Source organism: Scyliorhinus torazame, chromosome 1 (assembly GCF_047496885.1).
Source record: "Scyliorhinus torazame isolate Kashiwa2021f chromosome 1, sScyTor2.1, whole genome shotgun sequence".
NCBI lineage: Eukaryota > Metazoa > Chordata > Chondrichthyes > Carcharhiniformes > Scyliorhinidae > Scyliorhinus > Scyliorhinus torazame.
Genome location: NC_092707.1, coordinates 335,323,671 through 335,351,234, shown reverse-complemented (window position 1 = coordinate 335,351,234; position 27,564 = coordinate 335,323,671). Strand labels below are relative to the sequence as shown.

General features: G+C 44.9%; 1 protein-coding gene across 1 annotated transcript in view; it reads left to right on the top strand.

Moving 5' to 3' along the window:
• The window catches only part of ush2a (Usher syndrome 2A (autosomal recessive, mild)), a 1,730,413-nt gene that overhangs the window by 1,366,089 nt on the left and 336,760 nt on the right, over positions 1–27,564 (top strand). The window contains exons 51-53 of the mRNA XM_072506478.1: positions 16,277–16,448; positions 18,539–18,684; positions 24,319–24,527. Coding sequence (XP_072362579.1) covers positions 16,277–16,448; positions 18,539–18,684; positions 24,319–24,527 — 527 coding nt within the window. The remainder of the gene's footprint in view (positions 1–16,276; positions 16,449–18,538; positions 18,685–24,318; positions 24,528–27,564) is intronic.

The window sequence follows — 27,564 nt, the reverse complement described above, 5'->3', positions numbered from 1 at the left end:
CACAGGAACAGGTCCTTCGGCCCTCCAAGCCCGCGCCGACCATGCTGCCCGACGAAACTACAATCTTATACACTTCCCGGGTCCGTATCCCTCTATTCCCATCCTATTCATGTATTTGTCAAGATGCCCCTTAAATGTCACTATCACCCCTGCTTCCACCACCTCCTCCGGCAGCGAGTTCGAGGCACCCACTACTCTCTGTGTAAAAAACTTGCCTCGTACATCTACTCTAAACCTTGCCCCTCGCACTTTAAACCTATGTCCCCTAGTAATTGATCCCTCTACCCCGGGGAAAAGCCTCTGACTATCCACTCTGTCTATGCCCCTCATAATTTTGTAGATCTCTATCAGTTGCCCCTCAACCTCCGTCGTTCCAGTGAGAACAAACCGAGTTTTTTCAACCGCTCCTCATAGCTAGTGCCCTCCATACCAGGTAATATCCTGGTAAATCTCTTCGGCAGCCTCTCTAAAGCCTCCACATCCTTCTGGTAGTGTGGCGACCTGAATTGAACACTAGACTCCAAGTGTAGCCTAACTAAGGTTCTATACAGCTGCGACATGACTTGCCAATTCTTATACTCAATGCCCCGGCCAATGAAGGCAAGCATTCCGTATGCCTTCTTGACTACCTTCTCCACCTGTGTTGCCCCTTTCAGCGACCTGTGGACCTGTACACCTAGATCTCTCTGACTTTCAATACTCTTGAGGGTTCTACCATTCACTGTATATTCCCTACCTGCATTAGATCTTCCAAAATGCATTACCTCACATTTGACCGGATTAAACGCCATCTGCCATCTCTCCGCCCAAGTCTCCAAACAATCTAAATCCTGCTGTATCCTCTGACAGTCCTCATCGCTATCCACAATTCCACCAACCTTTGTGTCATCTGCAAACTTACTAATCAGAACAGTTACATTTTCCTCCAAATCATTTATATATACTATGAACAGCAAAGGTCCCAGCACTGATCCCTGCAGAACACCACTAGTCACAGCCCTCCAATTAAAAAGCACCCTTCCATTCCTACTCTCTGCCTTCTATGACCTAGCCAGTTCTGTATCACCTTGCCAGCTCACCCCTGATCCTGTGTTACCTTTTGTGTCAGTCTACCATGAGGGACCTTGTCAAAGTCCTTACTGAAGTCCATATAGACAACATCCACTGCCCTACCTGCATCAATCATCTTTGTGACCTCTTCGAAAAACTCTATCAAGTTAGTGAGAAACAACCTCCCCTTCACAAAACCATGCTGCCTCTCACTAATCCATCCATTTGCTTCCAAATGGGAGTAGATCCTGTCTCGAAGAATTCTCTCCAGTAATTTCCCTACCACTGACGTAGTTCCCTGGATTATCCTTGCTATCCTTCTGAAACAAAGGAACAACATTGGCTATTCTTCAGTCCTCTGGGACATCACCTGAAGACAGTGAGGTTCCAAAGATTTTTGTCAAGGCCTCAGCAATTTCCTCTCTAGCCTCCTTCAGTATTCTGGGATAGATCCAAGCAGGCCCTGGGACTTATCTACCTTAATATTTTTCAAGACGCCCAACACCTCATCTTTTTGGATTTCAATGTGACCCAGACTATCTACACACCCTTCTCCAGACTCAACATCCACCAATTCCTTCTCTTTGGTGAATACTTTGCAAAGTATTCATTTAGTACCTCGCCCATTTCCTCTGGCTCCACACATAGATTCCCTTGTCTATCCTTCAGTGGGCCAATCCTTTCCCTGGCTACCCTCTTGCTTTTTATGTACATGACCTTCCTGAAAAACACAGAGTTCAGCCCTGTTCTCACTTCGCAAAATCTGATTTTGCTGTTTCTTTTCAACAATCTCTCTTTTCTTAGGTGGCTTCAGCAAGTCAACTGTTGTCCATAACTAACATTTTATCATGAGAACTTTGGGTTGTTGAATTTGTTTTACTCCTGTACTTCTTCAGAGCTATTTTGACAGTGAACCTTGCTCATGAGTCACCTTCAATGAAAGCTTCATTGTTCGAACAAACCTTTCGGCCAGTCCACTTGTGGCAGGTTGATAAGGAGCAGATCGGATGTGTTGGATTCTGTTCATCTTTAGATAATTCAGGAATTCCTGTGAAACAAACTGTGGCCCATTGTCGCTAACAAGTTGTTCAGCGTACCCGAATGTTGCAAAAATCTCACCCAGTCTTTCTAGTCTTCATAATGATGACTTCAGACCATTTTGAATGTGCGTCGACCACAATGAGGAACATCCGTCCTTCCAATGGTCCAGCATAATTTATATGAACTCTTTGCCCCTGATCCTTCTGATCATTCCCATGGGTGTAATGGTGCTAGTGACGGCAAATTTCAAACTTTTTCACATGACAAACACATCCTCGATTTCCCTATCGAGTCCTGGATACCAAAAATAGCTTTTGGCCATCTCCTTCATCCTTACTATCCCACAGTGACCTTCATGAAGTTGGTTTAGGACATATTTCCTTAACATCAGCGGGATGACGACACTCATTGCCCAGAGGAGACAAGGAGCCTGAACGAATAGTTCGGTCTTCAGGTAACATATCTTCAACTCTAGGTTTGCTCCTGCGGTCTTGCCACAAAGTACCATGTCCATAACCCGAAAAGGATTGGATTAATTCTGGTATACTTCTTAACTTGTGCTGCCATCACAGGAATGTTATCAAATTCTTCAAAGTAAAACTATTACCACTCCCCCTGTGTGTTGACAACTCATTAGGGAAGGTAATCTGTAGAGTCCATCAGCATTCCCATGGAGATTTGGGGCTGGATTCTCCGATTTTCAGGCTATGACCAGAGGATCCGTGGGGCGGCTTACGTCCAAAAAATCGGCGCAGCCCCAGCACCAATCCCCCGACCGGTGAGGAACTAGCAGCCGCGCCACATAAAATGCCTGGTCTCCATGACAAAAATGGCCAGAGAATTGCCAAGTCTGTGGCCACGCATGCTCACGGCGGAGACCTGCAGCGGTCGCGCCGTACAACATGGTGCCGGCCGTGCGCGGACCCGACCTGCCAGATAGTGCCCCCCTGGACATTCCCTCTCCACCCCCTGGCCTCCCCTTACCAGTCCCCATAGCCTTTGCCGAAGGCCCCCTGGCCAGCAACATGGCTCCCGCCCGACTGTGCGGCGCTGGACACAGTCCGCAGCCACCACGCCGGGTTCTCGACCGCTCAGACCACATGGTCGGGCACTCAGCCCATTGGGGTGGAGCATAGGGGATGGGCTCCAGGTCACGTCCTGAGGCCGTCCCAACGGCATGCTGCATGCTCCTCAATGATGCCGTTTTAGAGGGGCGGAGCTTGCAAAAACAGGCGCTGCCCCTGATTCCATCGTAAAAACGGATTCTCTGCCTGATCGCCTATTACATAATCGCCGTCGGGAAACGGAGAATCCCGTCCTTGATTTATGATATTTTACCGTATAGGTGTGAGCTGACAACAATAATGCCCACCCCTGCATCTGGCTCGCTGCTAGAGATGGAATACCGGTGTGCACCCCGAGAATTGTTGTTGGTGGTCGATGATCCATTAGTAAAGTAAATTCCTTTCCATTTTGTAGTTGATAAAAAAAGGTTTGATCCGGAAAATGATGCCTCGAGCTTCCTTCTCCATCTGTGCATGGTTTATTACTGCGTCGTTCAAGGGTCTTAATGCAAATGATTCCCCTCACCATTGGCCATTATGTGAGAAACTACAGCTCCCACCCGTAAGGTTATGCATCGCAAGCCAGCTGCAAAAGTAACTTTGGATCAAATGTGTCAGTACTTGTGACTTTAATAATGGCTCTCTTGCTTGCTTGCTTCTCGCACTGATCCATCCATTTCCATTTCCTATTTTGACAGAATAAGTTCTGCAAAGGCTTGAGAATATATTAGGGTCCAACCATCCATAATACCTTAATGAGGCCCAAAATCAAATGAGGTTGACTTACGTTTTGAGGTGCTCGTGTCTCAGTTATGGCTTTTACTTTTGAAGGCAATTTGTGCCATCACTTTGTATCTATGACATGCCCCAGGTATTCTGTAGAAAATGTGAAGAATTCACATTTATTCATGCAAACTCATAGCCAGTAATTTCCTAGTTTATGGAGTGTAGCATCTACATTTTGGTGGTGCTCTTCATTCTTTCCAGTGACTAAGATATTGTCTAAGGAGAATGGGCTCCTTCTAGTCCGCTGAGAATTTGATCCGTGGCATGTTGGAACAACAGTCACATGTGATGCCAAATAGAAGCCACCTGAATAGCCCCTCGTGTCAGATGATCAAATATTGTTGTGAATCTGGATCACATTTATCTGGAGATAAGCTTGACAAAAGTCAACTTTACTGAAATGTTGGTCTCCAGCCAACCCAGCAAATAAATCATCAATTAAAGGCAGAGGGTACTGTTCTGCACATAACAGTGGCTTGATAGTGACTTTAAAATCACCACATGTTTGCACTGAAACATCTTTCTTCATCATGGGTACTATGGGCAAGGCTAATCACTTACATTAATGGGTTTGAGGACCCCGTCTTTACCAGCCTCTCTAATTCTGCTTCAACCTTAAGCCTGATGGCGTACGCCACTGACCTAACCTTTAAGCATCTTGCTTGGCTTTTGTCCTTAATCTTTAGCTTGACTGAGATCTCTTTCATGCTTCCCAGCTCTCCATTAAAGATAATGGCATGTTTCTTTAAATGTTCGGTAGACCCGACATAACTCTGACATGAGATTCACCTTGGCCCAGTTTAGCTTGTTTCTCTCCAGCCAGGTTCTCCCCATTAAGGCTGGATAGTTACCTTTTAGAATGTACAGTGATTAGTACATTAGTACAGCTTTGACTCAAAATGTTAGCACTTTTCTCTCCCTACAGATGCTGCCAGACCTGCTGAGATTTTCCAGCATTTTCTCTTTGGTTTCAGATCCAGCATCCGCAGTAATTTGCTTTTATACAGGGATTAGTCTGCGGTCTGTCTGTTTAGTTGCACATTTACCTCGAGATGACCCCTTAAAGGAACCACTTCCTACTATAGGTTTTGCGTAGTACCTTTGAGGGTTTAAAGCAATATTTTGTCGTTTCTCTTTTTAAACAGTTTTTGGGACCAATGAAATGGCTGCACCAGTGTCCACTTCCATTTTCACCGGTTGTCCGTCCAGTAAAGGGTGACCTAGTAACGGGTCGTTGACCCGCAGTGGTCAATATATTCAATGAAAGTTTGTCATCTGACTGTGACTCTAGTCTTTCATGCACTTTTTGTATCACGTGGATACTCTTCCCTATTTTTGATTTTTCATTTGATGTGTTTGGATCTTGCTTTTTAAAATTCTTGTTTGGAGCATGTTCTTTTTCCCCAACACGCACCTTCGAAATGCCCCTTTTTACCAGAATTCTTGCATTTTGCATCTTTGTTCCAGTAATCAGTTGTTGTGTCCCCAGTTTTTGCACAGCAGTGGCAATTTTGAACCTGTGTCAGTGTTCAGGTCTCAACCGATATTTTGTAGATTCCAATGTTTGAGCTTAATTATTGTGCTTGCTTAGCTGCTAGTACCATGGAGATTGCAACTTCTAAAGCCACCTTTCAGTTTAAAATGCTGTCTGTTAACAGTCTCTTAAAGATAGCTTCGCTTCTTAGCCCACACACAAGTCTGTCTCTAATGGTGTCGTCCAAGACATCTCCAAATTCACAGAGTTCAGCTAATTTCTTTAAAGTAGCTACAAAATGTGTGATTGATTCATCTTCGTGCTGGTTGCGTTTATAGAACCTGAACCTCTTGGCAATGACCAAAGGTGAGACCTGCAATAGTCCCAAAATCTCATCATAGGTTTTTGAGCCTAGTTTTTCTGAGTTTTACCAGACTTTGTAGGAGGTTGAATGTTTTCCCCCCATTGTGCTCAGGAAAGTTGGGACGACAATATCTGCCACAATTTTGTTCACCTGGACAAAGTATTCAAATCTTTCAGTGTATGAGCTCCAGTGCTCGGTGCTTTCATCATATGGTCCCTTGGCACCAAAAACTCCTGCAATTTTTACTATGGGAAGGGCTTGCTTAAGCACAAATGTGCCTCAAGGTTTTTAGCCTACCCTGCTTCTTTTTCTTTCAAACAAGATCACCGTGAGCTCACCCTATTCATTTATCCCTGCTCTCAATTAATTTGTTACTTCATCACTACACACAGTAGAGGGAGCACATGAACAATGTTCCAGAATGTGCCAAGAAAAGACCATGGTGGCCTCCCTTTTGATGCTGCTTCCATTGAAATCTTTGTTTAAATTTCAGTTCTTTCGATGGTTGCTGCTTACTTGGTACCCTTTTGCCAACTTTGGTGTAGCAGTGTTTTTATCTTCTTAATCCTTTTTGGATGGCTGTGCATGGATTGATAATTTCACTTACGCCACCGGATTTCTGCAAATCTTTTTCGGGCATTTGCATTATGGATTCTGACATCCTCGTCGCCTGTTTCCTTTGTGGTATTTTTAATGGACAGGCTTGTAGACCACAAAGAATCAAAACAACAGAGATTTATTGGGGAAGGTGTTTTCACCCAGGTTGCTCATGTAGACCAACTGTTAGCCTGCCCAGTGCTCTGATGACCACATCATGTGATTGAATTCTTAAAGTGATCCTGTTCCTACTGGCAACAAGATGAATACACAACAATAATTGTTAACTTTGCAAGCTTTTCACAAATTCTATTTTGCACCTCTTATTATTCTTTGTATCTCTTTGTTCCTGTTCCATCCAAGTCAGCTGGATTTTCACTTTTGCTTACATTTCTTTCTGATACTGTCTTCCTCACGCTGTTCCTTACTTCATGTGCTGACCGCTATTGGTCAATTACACAAGTAAGTCCTTTACCTTTTAGGTATTTCTATGCACTTATTTTGGACCATAGGAAATACTTCTTTATATCCAAAGCTAGAGCTATGTACTTTTCAAAACCCCTGCAAATTACTTTCTGATGCCTTCACTGAGGTAGTTTACCACCCCATTCATCTACTGAGGTATCTTTACTACATTTCCCCGTTAGTTTCTATCATCCTTGGATTCCTTGGCACACCATCCTTATTCCACTCATATCCTGTCCATCTTATGTTTCTCATGCACCTTGCCCCTTTCCTCATCTCTCCTCTTCTAATAAACCATGCTCCGGTTTCCTCCCACAGTCCAAAGATGTGCCGGTTAGGTGAATTGGCCAATGATAAATTGCCCTTAATGTCCAAAATTGCCCTTGGTGTTGGGTGGAGGTGTTGAGTTTGGGTAGGGTGCTCTTTCCAAGAGCCGGTGCAGACTCAAAGGACCGAATGGCCTCCTTCTGCACTGTAAATTCAATGATAATCTCTGATTAATCGAGGACAAAGGTTCGACACAACATCATGGGCCGAAGGGCCTGTTCTGTGCTGTATTTTCTATGTTCTATGTTCTATGTTCTATGTTCTTCAATTGTGCCCTCTTTACTCTTACCTTCCTACCCCACTTTCTCGCCTCTGCCCTTCTCTCCCCTTCCCTTCCATGGTTCAGTTATTCCCACCCACCAGTTCAACCTGCTTGCCCTCAAGACATTGGTCTTGCCTTCCCATACACAGCGCTGAGATTATTAACGAGTATTAAAACAGGTTTATACAGAGCGCACACTTTAGACCTTTGCATTTCAAGTATTTATAGCATCTAATTACCAATTACCATTTCAAATTGCCATTAGTCTTGTTCGGTTTTACATTCACAAGACAATAATGAACCACAAATCTATAGCATTCGCAAATTAATAATCAATAATCCCAACAATAGTCAATTGGGAATTACCAAGGAATTTGCTAGTGTGCGATCTGAACCAATGAACGAGGACAAAATCACAGTCAATCAAGTTGCTTGAAGCTTCTCTGTTTTGCTGAAAGGTCATTGACCTGAAACATCTGTTTCTCTCTCCACAGAGTCTACCTGGCCTATCGTGGGTTGTCAGCATTTTCTGTTTTTACTTCAGTAAATAGTTTTGGCAATTCTCAGTTTTCCCCTTTAGTTACCAGCTATGAGTTCATAATAAGGTTCCCAACATAATACATATTTTACAAGCTAGCTCAGAGATGAAGAGAGTCTGTGGATTTTTATGTTTATAGTGAGAATTAAAGAAACAATGCTTGCTTACATAAAGATTTACTTCTGCTGCTGAAATGGATAAGGAAAATTAATTATTTATCTTTCACAAATTAAAAATTACTTGCTCCATATCTCTGAGTAAAAGTCTTAGCAATGTATTTTCTTTTTTTTCCCATTGGAAATGTGCAGCCTTTCCTCAGTTCTACACCCCACCCCTACTATAAGTTCTTAACCTTGTATTATTATAGGCAATGCCACAGGTTATTCATAAGTACAGTCAATAACCATCAAGCAAACTTTTCACAATTGGATTTTAAAAAAATATGTAGCTGTGTCTTTGATAAAGTACCTATTTTCTTTAATATTTTGTACGTCATATTGTGACATTTTTTTAGTTCTGCTATCTTGCCGAATTGAAAAATTCAGCTGAGGTCAGGATTTGAGATATTTCTATTGGAAGAAGGTGGATTAATTGCCCTGGGTGCTTTTTAATAACCTATCTCACCCACTCAGGTTAAATTCCTATGTGCAGCTGTCAGCCCTCCGGAATTTCTTGTGACCCTCGTGGAACGGATATCGATCAATCATCCCGGTCCGACTGTTACTGGTGACCTGGGAGATGAACACTGCGTCCCTTTGATGACCTGAACTTGAGCCCTGTCTACTTTTGGTTTGACTGTTCCTGTGACTGTACTTCCAATAGGAAAGGTGCAGCAAGTCTGTGTGCTTCAGTTTTGGTTCAGTAACAAAAGTTCCAAATGCTGCACTGTCATTTTTTGACAATTTGTTAATTAGTAGTGTCTTAATTACCTTCTAAAATGTAATGCATTACAAAATACAGTGGGTCTTTTACATAGATGAAAATAATGGCTTCTTTATATTGATCTTTGACCTCAGGCTCTTACAACCCTAGTGATTGTCCTATGAGCAGTAAAACCTTTGGGTGAAAAATTGGGCTCATTACCCCTCCCCCAGTATTTTAACACTATGGGCGCTGTAATAACCTGCATGGAGCACATAGGACTGGCTTGATTGTTTTCCCCATGGGACTCAAGGAGCATGAGCTCCCCCACTAGGGCTATTACCATGTGTATTTAAGGTCCGTCAGACAGAAATCCACCAGCAGAGGGAGAGATCCCGGTAAAGTCTGACCGGGCCCCTTTGTACATAACGTGTGCTACAAATGAACGTCTTTGCCATGTTACCCGACTGACTCTCTTTCGCCTTTATTAAACTGGCGACGAAGATAAACTTAAACTGTCGGCGTGCTAATCTGCCACCTGTGCCACCTCTCCATGACATTACATCACCTGGGTCTAAGGTAGAGTGTTGAGCCTTCACTATGCCTTTGTTTGGTCAACTGGATGCTTTTGACCCTGCAGTTGAGTCACGAAACCAATATGCGCAAAGTTTGCGATACTTTTTCCGTGCCAACAACATAACCGAAAATGAACTCCAGACTGTGATATTACAGCCTGCGGTGCGCACACGTTCAGCACAATTAGGAGCCTCACATTTCCAGCAACACCGGATACAGAGGCATTCAACAGCTCATCGTGCCGGTGGGGAATCATTTCAACCCGACACCGTTCATCATTGTGCAACAGTACAGATTTTTTGCAGTGGAAAGGCTGGGGGGGGGGGGGGGGGGGGGGGGGAGTCAGTTGCCGAGTATGTTTCCTGGCTGCAGAATATTGCGGAGTATTGTGAATATGGGGCTGTGTTGGTGGATATGCTTCATGACTGCTTGGTTTGCAGTATTAATAATCTCGACGTACAAAACAGGATTCTAGGAGAAACGACCCTAACGTTCCGGCAGGCTTTGCAGATTGCTCTTCCACAGGAGAGTGCTGCTCTGGGTACACAGGAGCTCCAAGGTATGGAGGTTAATGTCGTTCGATGCTGCCCCCTTCGTGCCTTTTCCCAGCTAAAGTGGATCACCATGATGCAGCAGGCCTGAAGTTTCAAGGACTTAGGCCACGGTGAACGCCCTTCTCTGGATTCAGGATGGGCCGACTCAGCCCCCTGTGAGCAATGTAGATGCTGGCTGTGTGAGGGCAGCGCCAGACTGCTCTGGACGAGATAGACATCGGACCCATGCGCGGCTCATTTATCTGGTCAATCCCGAAGAGGGGGAAGATGAGTCCGGAATGCAGCTGAACTGTGTGCCTGCACCACGAGTGGCTCCTACCTGCATGCAAATTACTGGCCGCTTAATTCAGATGGAATTAAAGACAGGTGCTGACACAGAGTGGGTAAATTATCATAGCTGATTTGGCCACCCACCTCGCTACATATACAGAGGAGTGTTTGTTGATTGTGAGCTCCACGCTCACCCCGGCAGTTTACCAGCATCAGTCTTTGAGTCTTCCCCTTATAGTGGTACAGGGTGACGGTCCCAACCTGCTGGGTCGGGATCGGCTGCACCATTTGCAACTCAACTGGTAACGTATCCACAAGGTTGAAACAGACGGTTTATATGTGGTGTTGCAGAAATTCCCCGATGTTTTCAGGCCCAGCCTTGGGAAAATAAAAGGGGCCATAGTGAAAATTCATGTCGATCCGCAGGGCCAGCCTCGTTTTTTTCCAAGCTCGACCAGACCCCTATGCAATTGTGGGCAAGGTCGCAGCTATGCTCCAAGGGTTAGAAAGCCTCGGGATAATTTGGCCAGTTTGTTTTGCCGACTGGGCTGCGCAGGTGGTCCCGGTCATGAAACCGGACTTTCCGCCTCTGCGGTGATTACAAATTAATCGTAAACAAGGCTACTTTTTTGGACCCCTACCCACTCCCTCGTATCGGAGACCTCTGTGCCTTGCTGGCAGGGTCTCCAGCTTCACAAAGTTCGATATGAGCAATGCTTATTTGCAGCAAGAACCCTTACGAAAATACATTACAACCAACACCCATAAGGACTTATATAGGTAGAGCCGATTTCCATTCGGCGTCTCTTCAGCTTGCGCCATGCTTCAACGAGTCAAGGAGGGTATTTTGCGAGGTCTCCTGCGCATTGCTGTCTATCTTGACGATGAATTAATTATGGGAGCGATGGAGATGGAAAACCTCAAAAACCTTGAGGCAATTTTGCACTGGTTCTCAGAATGGTGTCCGTCTTCATAAAGCAAAGTGTGTTTTCAGTGTGAAGGAAGTGGCATATTTAGGCTATCGGGTGAATCGGGACAGCCTTCACCCAGTCACTGACAAAGTACAGGCAATAACAGTAGCCCCGCACCACGTGATGTTACAGAGCTTTGCTCCTTCTTAGGCCTGATAAATCATTGTGCCCATTTTAAACTGAATTTGGCAACAATCCTGGTTCCCCTCCATTTTCTTCTACAGAAATTGATCCTGGATCTGGGGCGCTCACCAGGAGACGACATTTCAATTGGTGAAACGGATGTTGGTTCCATCCAAAGTCCTCACTCATTTTCATGCCGCGAAACCACTTTATTGGACGTGTGACACATCGCCACACGGAATTGGTGCCGTCCTTTCCCATCACATGAGTGATGGCCAGAACTGTCCAATAGCTTTTGTCTCCAGGATGTTAAAGGCTGCTGAAGGCAGTTAGGCCCATATAGAAAAAGAATATCTGTCTTCGGAGTTAAACGCTTCCATCAATGCAGTTACAGCTGCTATTTTTTTCATCATAACGGATCATAAGCTGTCGCTTGGCCTCTTTCGCGAGAATAAGGCAGTGCCAAGCATTGCATTAGCCAAAGGTGGGCTCTACAACTGGCTGGCTACAATAATCATTCGAACATTGTCCAAGCGCGTCGATTGCGAATGCCAAAGCATTAGGTCACCTCCTGTTGTAAGCTGTCTTGGTGGAACTACCCACGGTCGATGAGATCATGGCAGTCTTCAATTTCATGGACACCTTGACAATAACGGCCTCTTGCATCCGTAATTGGATGCAGTGTGATCCGGTGTTAGCTAAGCTGCAACATTATGGACAACAGGCCTCATTTACTAGCGAGGAGTTTGCAGTCTTCATAAAGCCGAATGCATCCGTTATGTTCACGCTGCGCCTTATCATCTGGTGCCGAATAGATTAGCAGAATGTACCATACAGACAGTGAAGTGGGGCCTGAAGAAACAAACCACAGGTTCGATGGATACCAGGCTGGCCTGCTTCCTCTTCTCGTATCGGACGACTCGCCATGCTGTTACCGGGGTGGCCATGGTCGAAATATTGATGGGTCGCTGACTCCGCACTCAGTTGCTTTTGTTCCTACCTGACATAGGTGCAAAAGTGCGCCTCACAAACGATCTTCAAGGGCATTGCCCGAATAGGCATTCTGTCCTATGCCATTTCACACCTGACCAGGCGGTCAGTGTTCGTAACTTTGACGAAGGTCCTCGTTGGTTTCCTGGGATTGTCATTCACCAAACTGGTCCCGTTTCATACCAGATCCGTGTTCGAGGTCAACTGATGAAGTGTCATCTCGACCAGCTTTGTGCTCAGCACTCCAGGGGAAGTCTACCCTGCTCCTGTCTGCGTCTCGGACGGCCCCTCGGGGGTTCTCCACCTTGGTCCTGCTAGTTGCTCTTCAGTCTGCACAACCGACTACATTGTTTTATTCTCGTGATACTGATATTCCTGATGTCTGGTCATCTGATTCCGAAATGGAGACACAAACCTTTGAGGTCTCGCACGCCATGCTCGTCCACCTCCGGTGGGTTCTCCACCTCAGCGGTCCAGCTGCAAGCGTTATTCTCCGGCTCGTTATACTGCGGTTCATTCTGTCCCACCACCAGCCAACGATGTACCAAGACCAAAGCGTTTGTGTCACCTGCTGCCTATTCGAGCTTCACCAGTTCCTTCAGTCTTCCTCGTCATCGGTGTTGTTAACTTCTTCTTGTTCATCATTTGCATTCACTCCTCGTCTTCATCGTCCTCAGCGTTCCCTTTGGGGTCTTCGGACTTTGGGGGGAGGGGTATAATACCCTGCATGGAGCACACGGGACTGGCTTGATTGTTTTCCCCGTGTGGCTTGAGGAGTACGAGCTCCCCCGTTAACTGTGGGTCTATTAGAAAGAGTGTATGGGATCAACAGAGAGAGAGGGCCCGGTAAAGTCTGACAGGGCCCCTTTGTACATAGTATGTGTTATAAATAAACGTTTTCTTAATGTTACTTGCCTGACTTTTTTTTGCCTTTATTAAAGGCGGGATCTACCGACCGCGGTGCGCTCGAAGGCAGCGCGGCGTGATGTAGATGTCTGGAGATCTCTCTTCCAGGATCTACCCGCTCACCACGCCTCGTGAGATCTAACGCGATCTCATCAGACTTTGTGATCAGAATCCCGCACATTGTGGGCGGGATCATTATTTTGCAAATCTGCATATTCTAGCAAGACGGCTAGTCTCACTCTAATATGCGCTCCCCTGATCTATCCAAGCATTGGGATCTAACTCTAATATGCGCTCCCCTGATCTATCCAAGCATTGGGATCTAACTCTAATATGCGCTCCCCTGATCTATCCGAACATTGGGATCTAACTCTAATATACACTCTCCTGATCTATCTGAGCATTGAGTTATAACTCTCACCTCGGAGACCTCGGTTGAGCGCCATCAGTGCTGGTCCCAACAAATGGGGACCAGATGGAACAGCACTTGTAGAGGTCTCCTAGGGGATCAGAGGCCCCCAGGTGCTTGCCCTCTGGGCAGGATGGCACCCTGTCACTGCTGGTGCTACTCCTGCCAGCTGGAACTACCAACCTGGTACATTAGCACTGCCAGCCTGGCACACTGGCAGTGCCACCTGGGTGCCAGCCTGGCAATGCCAAGGTGTCCATATGACACTGCCAGCTGGTAGGGCACTGCCATGGGGTCCCTTATAGGTGAATTGGGCTTTGGGGGGGCGGGGTTCAGGGGTCTCAGGGGTTGAGATACTGAGTTCCACCGTAGTGTATCTTCATCACTACTGTTCATGGTGTTCCTCCACTGCCTGGCCAGGTTGTACCTCTTGGTTTTCTGTAAGGGGAAAAAAAACACAATGGTAAGAGGTCCTCGAGTTGGAAGGAAGTAAAAATAAGAGGTGCGTGTTACACCAACTGCAGCTGCTAAATCAGAAATTATTGTGTGATGAGGAGAAAATAGAATGTTGGAGGATTAGATATGAAGGTATCTTCACCCGTAATGGTTTCAGCCCCACAGGTGGCATGGTGTCAGCAATGGGCATCTCGATAATGGCTGACACTGTTTCCTCCTTGTGAGTTTGGATGGAAAGCATGCCAAATACCCCCCGGTTTGTTCCAGTTTGAGACAAGTGGTACTTTGATGGGATATGGCATTTGAAAATGTATTTACTAACCTTGACCACATCAATGACCAGTCAATTGAGGTCATTCTGCATCTTGCAGGCATTGCATCCAAGGGCTTGCTTCCTGGCAATTATCTCCATGGCTACCTGCTGCTGCCCACTTTTGAAAGTGTGCCTGGAGGATCTCCTGGCACCCTACACATACAGGACACTGACTCTACTTTTCCACTTGTCCCACTAAGACCCCCAGGGCAGCCAAAAACCTTAGACCATCACTGCATCATACTTCATTGTTTCCTAGTTCAGATCCACTTTATACATGACAGCTAGCATTTGCGCCAGACACTTTATGAGGTGCAGGCTAACTTTAAGGGAAATTTCTGGTTTGTGTGTTGCCTACATTACATTGAATGGATGCTGATTAGTTGTCCTTCACCATCCCTGTGTGGGATTTTGGGGGAAATCCAATTTAGCCCCAGTAGGCTTTGTTTAACAGTCCCATAACATAGTTTGTTACCAGTCTGGTTAAACTGTTTTTCATCATGCATTGACAGGTCAGAAAGAGACTCTGTTTTTTTCTTCACCTTAGTATCTGTATTGACTTAACTATGGCTAGCAAAAGCTCTGCATGGATGACTTTATGAATTGAAGTCCACCCCCTACCCCTTTCCCCCAACAAACACACAAACAAGTATTTAGAACACACCTGTCTTGTGAGGATGCCATGATGTAGTCGTTAGATCTATGGATTATTGTAATTAGAACATAGAACATAGAACATACAGTGCAAAAGGAGGCCATTTGGCCCATCGACTCTGCACCGACCCACTTAAGCCCTCACTTCCACCCTATCCCCGTAACCCAATAACCCCTCCTAAACCTTTTGGTCATTAAGCGCAATTTATCATGGCCAATCCACCTAACCTGCACGTCTTTAGACTGTGGGAAGAAACCGGAGCACCTGGAGGAAACCCACGCAGACATGGGGAGAACGTGCAGACTCCGCACAGACAATGACACAGTGGGAAATCGAACCTGGGATCCTGGCGCTGTGAAGCCACACTGCTATCCACATGTGCGACCATGCTGCCCTTAATTGTGTGCAATGTCTCAAAGAAAGGAGTCACGTGACATGTGTGACCTCATCGGCTACTTCACGGGCATTTGCCCTTAGTCTAGTACCAACGCTTGTACAGTGAAGACCAATATAATAAACCTCTGTTGATCTTGCATTCAACCCACATGCACCAGCAATCTATTTCACTTGTGCTGTTAGCCTAAAGATACAATAGTAGTGGATTGACATCATGACACAAATTATATTGTGCTTGGGCAGTGGTCAACTTATCAAGACCAGCCATGCATTTCCATCCCTTGGAACACAATTTGGAATCGGTCTCCCTGTGGCTTGTTGTAGAAGTTTGAGAGATACGTTATTAAGCAATTAAGTACATTAATGTTTACACACTGCAGTGTGTGTCATTGACCAAATATTATGGGACCAAATCTCTGGGAATCGATCCAAATAGAGTTGGCAACTATAGTCCTATGCCTTAATTTCACAAAGTTGTTAACCTGTTTCAAATCAATAAGTTAAAATATTCATTAAAATAATACACATAGGAATTTTACCAGAATGTGTTGATCGGGTTATTAAACATAATGCTTAGCCAATTTTCTGTGCCGTGGCGGGGGACTACTTGCGGATAACTTGAGAGGGAACAGAAAAATAGCTTTATCTATTGGTAATCATTATCACATCATACAAAATTCTTAAAATCAGAGTCACACAGGTATACTTTGATTTTGTTTGTGTACTTTCTGTAGAGCATTTTTAGTGGCAGATTTCCCTATGTATAGAGTCTAATTGGAGGCCCACATGGAGCTGTCAGGCCCCTAATAACAATCTCATGAAAATTAGAAAAGGACAAGGAGCAATACAGAGTAAGAATAATTAATTCAGGGAGGACGAATTACAATGGGAAGAGAATGAATCTAACCCAGATAAAAAGGAATCAAAGATGCAAATCAGGCAAAACTGTAACTGAACAATGGGCTGCCTATGAAGAGCAGAAACTTTGGGTATCGTCAAGGTATGTTCTCAGAAGAGGTGAAAGGTCAGGCAAATAAATCCAACGTTCCCAGAATGACAAATAAGATAGAGAGTAAAATGAAGCAGAGAAAGGATCATCATGACAGATGTCAGGCACAAAATACAATTCGGTAACAAGGGCCAGAATTCTCCCATTGCAATTCTCTGTTCCAGCCGGCAGTGCACCCCGACAGCTGGTTTCTCAGGGATGTAGGGTGGCTTCAACGCGTAATTCCTTTGACAAGTGACGGGAGTAGAGAATCCCGCCGCCAGCAAGCAATGTGCCTCCGATAAACACGCAGCTGGGTACCAGAAAATCCAGCCCAAGTTCACATGGAGTAAATCGAATTGGCTGAAGACTGGCATCTGTGATGCTGGAACCATCAGAGGAGGCGGAGAGGAATCATTCACTTCTGACTCAAAATTGTGGAAAATGCTTCAGCCTTTTCTTTTGCACTAATGTACTTTGCTCCCCCATCATTAAGGGGTCTCGTTCTCCAGTGAGTTGTTTAACTTTTTACCACCATTCACAACTGGATGTGGCAAGACTGCAGAGCTTAAATCTAATCCGTTAACTGTGGAATCACTGAACTGTCTATCACTTTTTTTTTCTTATAAATTTAGAGTACCCAATTCATATTTTCCAATTAAGGGGCAATTTAGCGTGGCCAATCCACCTAGCCTGCACATCTTTGGGTTGTGGGGGCGAAACCCACGCAAACACGGGGAGAATGTGCAAACTCCACACAGACAGTGACCCAGAGCCGGGATCAAACGTGGGACCTCGGCGCCGTGAGGCAGCAGGGCTAATCCGCTGCGCCACCATGCTGCCCGAACTGTCTATCACTTGCTGCTTATGCTGTTTGGCACACAAGTAGTCCTGTCTTGTAGCTTCACCAGGTTGACACCTATTTTTAGGTATGCCTGCTGCTGCTCGTGGCATGCCCGTCTGCACTCTTCATTGGACCAGGGCTGGTCCCCTGGCTTGCTGGTAATGGTAAAGTGAAGGGATATGCTGTGATGTTGCAGATTGTGGTTGAATACAGTTCTGCTGCTCCTGATATTCCAGAGAACCACTTGGTTGACCAGACTTCAGTTGCTGAATTTGTTCGAAACCTATTGCATTTAGCATGGTGGTAGTCCCACACAACATGACGGAAAGTTGTGTGGAGTGACTTGTGAGGCCATTTCATAGGGCATTTATGCTGTGGCTCTGACGTCACATGCAGACTAGACCAGGTTTTTGCAACAATCGACAATGGTTTACAATCATCATGACCTGTTTAATGACTTTTAATTCCAGATTATTATTGAATTCAAATGTCACCATCTGTCATGATGGAATTCAAAATCAAGTCTCCAGGGCATTAACCTGGGACTCTGGATTACTTATCCTGTGATAATACGACTACTCATGTTTCATCAACTTACTTGAGTTATTTGATGAGGTAACAGAGAGACTATATTAGGGGAATGCAATAGATGCGGTGTAAAAATTTGACAAAGTGCTACACAACAAACCTGTTAGCTCATGGGATAAAAGGGACAGCAGCAACATGGATATGAAATTGGCTGAGTGGCAGGAAATAGTGGTGGTTATTTTTCAGACTGGAGGCAGGGATTCCCAGGGGTTGGTGTTGGGACCCCTACTTTTGATACAGATTAGTGACCTAGACTTTCCTGTAAAATGCACAATTTCAAAATTTGCAGAAAGTATTATGAACTGTGAGGAGGGTAATGTTCAATTTCAAAAGGACAAACGGTGTAATGGGCAGACAAATAGAAGATGATTTTTAGTGCAAAGAAGTGTGAAGTGAGTCAGCTTGGTCGGAAGAATGAGGAAAATTCATGTAAAATAAAGGGTACAATTTTAAAGGGAGTGCAGGAACAGAGGGACCTGGGATACATGTGCACAAATCAGTGAAGGTGGATGAGCAGGTCGAGAGCGTGGTTAAAAAAAACATACAGGCTCTTCGGTTTTATAAAGAGCGGCATAAAGTACAAAAGCAAGGAAGTCATGATAAACCTGCGTAACACAGTGGTTCCGTTTCAACTGAAGGATTACCCCCTCTTCTGTGTCCCACACTTTAGGAAGAATGTGAAGGAGGTAGGAAGGGTGCTGGAAAAAAATCTTGAGAATGGTTCCAGGGTTGAGCAAAGTCAGTTACATCAAGAGATTGGAGAAGCTGGTTCTGTTCGCCTTGGAGAAGAGAATGTTGAGAAGTTCTTCGAAAGAGGTATTCAAAATTATGTGGGGTCTGAAGAGAGTAGATAGGGAGAGATGTTTCCCATGGTGGAAGGACTGCAAACCTGAGGACATTGATTGACGGACATAGACAAGTTAGTGAAATGTACGGACAAGTGACAAATTATATTTAGTGCAGAGAAGTGAGAGGTGATGCACTTTGGTGGGAAGAATGGAGAGATTAGTAAAATAAACGATTGTAATAAGAGGGAAAACTTTATAACAGAATGAGTGGTTAGGATCTGGAATATACTCCCTGTGAGTGTGTTGGAGGCAGATTTACTCATGGCTTTTAAAAGATAATTGGTTTGTTATCTGAAGAGGAAATTTGTCGGGCGACCTGGTAAAGGCAGGGTAGCAGCACAAGGTGAATTGTTCTTGCAGAGAGCCCATGCAAGAACAATGAACCAAATGGCCTCCTCCTGTGCTATAACCTGCTATGATTCTATTCTGTGATTCTATATGTGAAAAAGAAATGCTCTCATTCTATCAGTGAGTGTGTCAGAAACAGTATGGCCCAGATGTTGCAGACAAAAGATGTAGCACTGGTAATTTACCTCATTGACAACAGCCCACAAAGTTTCCTCAGGTCTTTGAACAGACACTTGCTCTAAACCGGTGTCTGACTGGCACAGTTCCCTCTTCAGGGGATCTGTGGTGTCTGTGAGAGAGGAAATAAATAAATAGGTCCTTCAACCAATCAGATTCAAAAATCCCTATTTGATCATGTGAAATTTGATAAGGCTGAAAGCAGTGGTGGGGACCTCAAAACTCGATTAAGCCATACCCATTGCTTCCGTTGCAGGTATTATGCAAACGTCATGCTGCTTTTTCATTTAGATGATTGCTGCATGTAACCAGCGTCAAACGTGCTGTTAAGTTGTTGAGTGGTCACAGGCCTGAATATGTTCAGCTTGTTACCATGCAAGCACAGATTACTTTGTGTAGCTCAGATTGCTGCCATCCTGACTGTAGATATCAGTGTTCAAAGGGGCTTGCAATGTCTCACAGCAATCCAGAACTCTATCCTCTAACATATACTAGGATTTCTTAGGTGGCAATGGCAGGGGCACCATTTAGCTTAAACTTCTCTGAAGATGAGAGCACTCACCATCCCAGCACTGCCACTCTGCCAGTGTCCTTGTTGTTGCTTGTTACTCACACAGCATGTCCATGCTGAAGTGGTGCAGTCAGAAGCTGTGCCTTGTAGAGCCAGATTTGCATCAGGCTGTCCTACAAGACTGCAGTCACTGGGGTAGCACTGCATGGGAGCACTAGGACAGGCAAAAGCAAATGGAAAACAGGCAAAGAGAATGCACAGGGCAAACAGTTGACTATTATATGCAAACTAACATTGTTTAGTTTATAAATTTGGCTTGGAATATTTATTTTGTGATGGTTTTTATTTTAGCATTCTGACCAAGCAGACACAGTGATGGTGAATACAGAGGGAAGGGAAGGTATAGGACTGGTGGGATTGAGATTTTGTTCAATGACACCACAGTCAGAATAGTCGATCATGGATAGCCCAGCCATAAAGGGGTTATGTTAATTACTTCCTTCCTTCTCCTTACTCTACCTTGGCTAGTGGCTGTGTAGCTGGTGGCAAGGGCTGTGCCCTAAAAATGGGGACACTGCAGCTTGCAGCAGACCATGACAAATTGTGTCAGTGCTCTGCTGTGTTCTGGTGGGCTTATTCAAAGTAGCTCAGGCAGCAGAAGTTTTATTTCAGCACTCCTACTCTGGTCTAATCAGTCACATTTTGTGTAGGTGCATGCTATTCATTATATACATTGTGCCTCTGTGTGCATGTGTTGTGAATGAGAGCTAGGAGCCATGTGGTCATCCCATGCTCTAATTTGCCGTGGTGGCACAAATGCAGATGATACATTGTATTGGCGCAGAATGGAAGGCATCATGACTCCTGCCAGAAGGCATCATGACTCCTGCCGGGATTCTGGACATTAACCTGCATGCTGCATTGCATATGGCTGCACACCAGCTGGATGTTTAGGGAATGGAATCCCTTCTTATTGCATACGTTTCAGAATTTCCATGCAGTGCCCTCAAAGCAACCTGCCTACAGTTAATGAGACCCTGCACTGTGGGACAGCCTGTAGTCCTCACAAAGCTGCATGCTATCTGCACCCACTTTTCTCCAGCAAGAGAAAATGAACGGTATTCAACTCTTGGGAGACGCAATCTCAATGACATCCTTTATTCAACAGTGGCAGGTGAATTTGGAGACTTTGCAAATACTGCCTGCTCAATCTTGGAAGGAGCCAGATATGTAAATGTTCATGACCATTGTCACCGTCTCAGCAATTGGCAATCTCCTCATCACCCTGCCCTAAGCTTGCAGTTGTGACTGGCACCACATGTTGCAATGGGAAACTCAGCGATGTCTGACATACTGTGCCTGACTGACTTTCAAATAGGAGCATTGCTCCCCAAACAGCCTCGACAGAAAACAGCCTCGACAGATATGGCCTCCTGCTGAGATCACTTCTTCTTTTCCCTCTTGCAACACCTTGAGCTACTCCATGTTGTCTCTGCTCAATCTTTCTGTCATTCCAAAGGGGATGCAAACCTCTGATCCCTGTCTCAGGAGAGGTGGGGTGGAATTTTCCTGATCACTAGACCCCACCCTTTCAGGATCCCACCCAGCTTTCAGGATCCCCCTCTTCAGCCCCCCCAACATTTTTGTGGCCCTTGGAACCCTCCCCCCCCCCCCCTCCTCACCCGCAACTCATGAGCACCTCCCAGGATGGCATGCCAGGGCACCCAATTGGCACATTCAGGGTGCCAGGCTAAATGTGCCCTGATGCCTATGTGCCAGGGCGAGTGTCAGGGTACTAGCCTGCCCTGTCCCTGCCCACTGGTCTCAAATGGCCTGTGAGACCCCCTGAGATGCCATCATGTCAGCTCCACGTCTGTGGAAATCAGTGCTGAACGGCACCTGGTTGAGGTCGCGCAGGTGCGGCTATTGACTCCTGGACGTAGGGTGAAAGCCGGGCCCGGGTATTTAAATGGGCCATTAAATATGCTGATTCCTATCACGCCCAGTGAAGATGTGATCCAGATTGGGCCAGACGGAGTGTGATCGGCCTGGCGCCTGGCACGGAGCCTGATTTGGAGCTCTCGTGGTATTCACCCATCGTGCGCGCTGCTGCGCTGGGCACAACACGGTGGCTGAGTCGCACCCCTTATCAGTTCTGTGTTGGTTTTGAATAGTTCGGTGCAGTTGCATGGAGTTACAAGCTATGTAGGAAGAATAATAATCTTTATTGTCACAAGGAGGCTAACATTAACACTGCAATGAAGTTACTGTGAAAAGCCCCTAGTCGCCACATTCCAGCGCCTGTTCGTATACCCGGTGGGAGAATTCAGACTGTCCAAATTACCTAACAGCATGACTTTCGGGACCAGTGTGAGGAAACCGAAGGAAATCCACGCAGACAGAGAGAGAACGTGCAGACTCCGCACAGACAGTGGCCCAAGCAGGGAATCAAACCTGGGGCCCCGGCGCTATGAAGCAACAGTACCGTTAGTATGTAAGCTGCAGAAAACAAAATGCATAGCAACTACTATCTCTGCCTACTTATCTTAGAAATTGAGAGAACCTTCCCTCGCTCAGTGTTTTTTATGAAGTGGCTTTTTTATCTGATGTGCTCGGCCAAGTGTTGGCTGGAGTAAGGCATTTAAAACATTTTTTTAAATAATCTTTATTGTCACAAGTAGGCTTACATTAACACTGCATTGAAGTTATATGAAAAGTAACTTCATTGCAATGTTAATGTAAGCCTACTTGTGACAATAAAGATTATTTGTTTTCTAAAATTGCGATGTAGCATATCAGTTCGACTTTTCTGTTGCCATCAGCCGGATAGTGTTTGCACCGTAACTGGTTAAAAGTGCAAGTTGATAATGGCAAGGGCAATGGAAAATCAGGGACATTGGCGAATGGTAAGAACAATGCTGTCTCTGCTGGACCAATGAGATTGAAAGATTATACAGACAGAACATGGCTGAGCATAAGGATGAATCGGGTCTTGAAAGAGGAACAAAAAGAGAGGGAAAGAAAGATTAGATTGAGAAAAGAGGTGTAAAGATTTAAAAATGTCAAATTTTGAAATTTGAAGTGTTAAAAATCTCCAAAAACAATTTACCAACTGAAGGAATGCGATTCCACTGTTCAAATTGTTCAATTTCGCTGCCAGAGAGGTTGCTCAGCACATCATTAAAATTCATCATGTAGTTAAAAGGGTACTTACGCAGTAATTACCGCAGTTAACTTTCTGTGGCACGTTTAATGGACAATTAATATGTAAATCCAGCAATTTCTAAAAAATAATGGGGAGGCTAAGGGTGAGCTGGTGTTTGTACAAAGCACATGGCAGAACAACGTAAATTGACCACCAAGCTCTGGAGATCCGCAAGTCAGGGTGTATTTCTAATGCCCTGAATCTGCTGGCCAACATGCACATAAATAAGTGCCTGGGTCATTAAGAAGCCATTATTTTTTCCAGCAAGATCTGATCCAATATCTGACACTACAACTGCCGTGTACCATAAGGACAAAGCACTAGATTTTGAAGTGCAATTTATTTAACTGCTGCAGCCAGTTATGTACACTTACATACTTGCACTGAACTACATGATTCAGTTCTAACAAAAATAAATTGGGCCTAAGCTTTTGGATTGTGGAACTGGGACAGTGACAATTGTCACTTGTTTTTTATGCACAAGCAAAAAGAAAAAGAAAAAAAAGAAAAAGCCTGCAATATATAAATATTAAAACATTGTCTTGAATGTAGTGGCTATTTAATTTAAGAAAAGGGAAATATCTTGTTAATGTCACACACATCAGTAACTCCACTACCTAGCATGTCAGATTATATATACATTACAGTGTATCAACACACAGATTAATTCCTAAATAAGGAAGGTATAATGTACTTCTGTTGAACAAGGTTGATGTATACTCAATAATCTGAACCACAAAATGGACTATATTGTAAAGCAGATGTTATTAACAGAAAATTATTCATAATTTTGTAGTTGTTGGTTTTGTTTAATCAAGATCGTGTCTTATTTCCATAAAATCACGATTCAAGAAAAGAATATTCATTTTTAAAATTTGAAAATTCGGAAGGATGTAATGATGTCAAGATACAGATGTCAACTAATGCAGTTGACAAAAGTCAAAGTTTAATAGATATTCAAGGCTATTTTAGAAAAACATGTCTAGCTGCATATGTGCTACTCATTCAGGCTGAAGTGATGCACTCTGGGAATTACTACCAAACCACACTCTGCAACATCTGCTCTCTCTAAGTGAGTTAGCACACGTCAGACATCTTTATGTCAGAATGCTGCAGTGATGGATGCAGTTGCTGAAATGTTGTATAAAATCTGGTGTGTAGTTCTGGCTGTTAAGTGAAATTGCTATTTAAATTAATGGCGCTGTCATAGTTTATCTGTGCAAAGAATGAACACTGATTAGGGTATTAAGCAATTAGCAATTTATCATACTGGAACAAGCTTGATAATAATTAGAGTGGCATTGCTGTAGCAAAGGTGATTTAAAAAAAAAATTTTTTTTTGTTGTTTTCCATTGTGCTAGGGCTGGTCTGTTGTGGGCAGGACCTGATAAATGCATCGATTACCCTTTGCTGCATTGGACCTGATGTGTCAAGGAAATCCCACATCATTGATGGAGCCCAAGTCAAATGCTGTGGTACAGAAGTTATATCCAACAATGAACAATGTTGTAATGGGGTTGGTTATATTCCCTCAGAACAGAGTTGTGTTGAAAGAAGTAAAGCTGGAAAGGTAATATATTTACTTTGCTTTGTCATTCATACAAGCTGAATTGACTGTTACTTCACCTTGTTTTCAATATAAACAGTCAAAGTTTAATTTTTGTTGCAGTAACAGATCTACAGTGTTTGCCACGGTTTCTGATAAAAACACTAATTTCTCTGTGATTCTAGGTTTAAAATATACTTTGGGGCTATGGTTGGAGGTGGAAAGGGAGGAAATCAACATTTTGTGATCAAAATAATCCAGTCTCCTAATTATTTAATCTACAGTAATATAAACAATGAACATCCTGAGCTACCTTTTTAAATTTAGAATTGTTTATCCATTAGTTCCATTGAAGAAATGAATAGCCCATAATTTTCTTTAGTTCCTTAAATGTAGTGTTATCCAAATTTCCCACAGCGAAAGAAAGAAATTTGCTCTGTTCAATATTTGCACTGAAATCACCAACACGCGTGAAGAATCTGTTTAAAATGCCAAATATATTATTTTTTTCCCTCATGATGTAACAAGATGAAAATGAGAGAATATAATCATTAATTTCTCGAATATAAAAAAGATCAATAAATCTACCTCTCACAATAAGATCAATCACTTTATTCTGTTTCTTTTGGTGTTTTAATTTGAGCCATTCCTAAACCTGATATTATATGGTGCCCACTGAAAGCTTTAATTTAAATGTTTGGTGCTTTATACTTTTGGAATTACTTTTTTATTAAGGATTCTCGCCCCACCATGACCATTTTTTTTCTATCCACTCTCAAATGCCTTGGCTCAATTTGGCATCCAGTTGCAACCATGTTGCCCAAACACAGTGGCTGGGCGGGATTCTCCACTCCCGCGCCGAAGTGGCGTCGTGAACGCCGTCGAGGTTCACGACGGCGCAAAACGGCCCCGGTCCCGACTGATTCAGGCCCTGACAATGGGCCAGGATCGGGGCCGCGTCATCTACACGCGCCAGGCCTTGTCGCCCGCGTAAAGGCGGCGCCGCATAGATGACGCGGCCGGCACTGCATAACGGGCGTCATCCGCGCATGCGCGAGTTGTCCGGCGCCAACCCGCGCATGCGTGGTTGCTGTCCTCGCTAAGTCCGCCCCGCAAGAAGATGGCGGACGGATCTTGCGGGGCCGCGGAAGGAAGGAGGTCCTCCTTCAGAGAGGACGGCCCGACGATCGGTGCGCACCGATCGCGGGCCACCCCACATCTGAGGTACCCCCCGGTGCAGGATCCCCTCTCGCCCCCCCCCCCCCCCGCAGGCCTCCCCCCCCAGAGTTCACGCACCGCTCACGACTGCAGTGACCAGGTGTGGACGGCGCCGGGGGGAACCCGCCATTTTGGCCTGGCCGCTCGGCCCATCCGGGCCTCAGAATAGCGGGGGTGCCGGAGAATCGCCATTTTCGGTGTCTCCGGCGATTCTCCGGCCTGCGGTCCGCGAAACTCGACCGGGCTGTTCCCGCCGCTTAGGAGAATCGTGGGAGGGCGTCGGACCGGCGTCCCGGGAAATTTTGACAGCCCAGGCGATTCTCCCAACCGGCGCGGGAGTGAAGATTCGCGCCCAGCATCTCATCAAAGCCATCATTCTTCATATATGAAACTAGAAAGTGACTGTTGGCAAGTTATTTGGCAACACGAGGCATCACAACAGCATCACTTCCTAGGCTGAATTCTCCGATCCCCGATGCCAAAATCGCATTTGGCGATGGAGCGGAGAATTCCGATAATGGCAAAATCGGGGACGGCGGCGCTTACCGCCCCCATGAAAAATGGTGTACTCTAGGAGTACACCGCATGCTGTATCCACGGCCTCAGGCCATTGCCTGAGGCACGCCCCGCGATGCTCCGTCCCCGGCCGGCCGAGTTCCCGACGGCATGGGACACATGTGGTCTCACCCGTTGGGAACTCAGCCTGGCGGCTGTGGTCTCAGTCCAGCGGCACCACAGTCGGGGAGGGCTGATCCATGGGAAGGGGGGCATTATTCAGGACTGGGGGCACTGTGACGGTGGCGGTCCGAGGCGTGCAAGCCGGCCGGCGGGGTGGGACTATTTTCGCAGGCCAGGTCCGCGGGCTGCGTCTGCCATGAAGCACGGCGCGGCAGCTGCAGACAGCCGCCATGCACATGCGCAGCCGGCCACGGAACCGGCAATGCTTCGTGCCGTATCGGCAGCTAGAGCTGGGAGCTCTACGCTGCCTGGCTGCTAGCCCCACCTCCGAAGTAGGGATTCGATGGCCGTTTTGCGCCAGTTTTCCTGGCATAAAACAACACCATTTTCACGCTGGCATGGGGACTTAGTCTCCCAAATGGAGAATCCAGACCCCTATCTTTACCCCACCATCCAAATTTGGACATATCAAGTAAGTATTCAGGAATTTGGGTTGATAATTTTCATTCTTTTGGCCCAAGCCTACAGTAGCCAATTAAAGTTCCTCTGCTAAAATCACATAAACGACTTAGGATCCCCTTTGTTGCATAGAATTACATGGTTAGTTTGTCTTAGAGTTACCTCAGACAGCGCATTTACCCAACCAGACACTGAAGCTGCTTTGTTTCGTTGTTGTGAAAACAGATTAGACATGGGAATACAATAGCTGAAAAGTGACAAAGTGATTCATAAAGTATTTTATTTAAAAAACAGATTGGTATCACTTAATTTAAGTGTGTGCTGTCATGTCATGCTTAATGCCTAACAAAGCCTTAGTGCTCTAACTATAAAAAATGTATAGTTATTTAATAGGATTGAAATCACATTTTATGAATAATGAAAATATCCTTAATAAAAAGGTGGTACATTGCAATAATTAATTAGTAATATTTCCGTAAAAATGTAAATACAGAACTATCCTGCTTTATAAATGTTTAATCATGTGTATAACATGCGTTATTAATTTGTAATAAACATTGGTTGTAAATCATTTAAAAATGTCTTCCTATTACATTTAGTTCCAATGTTGAAGTGTAATCACAAATTTTAAACAGATCCTGGTTATGTTATTATTCCTTTCATGTAGAGGAAACTATTTGTAGATGTAATAACTAAGATATAATTT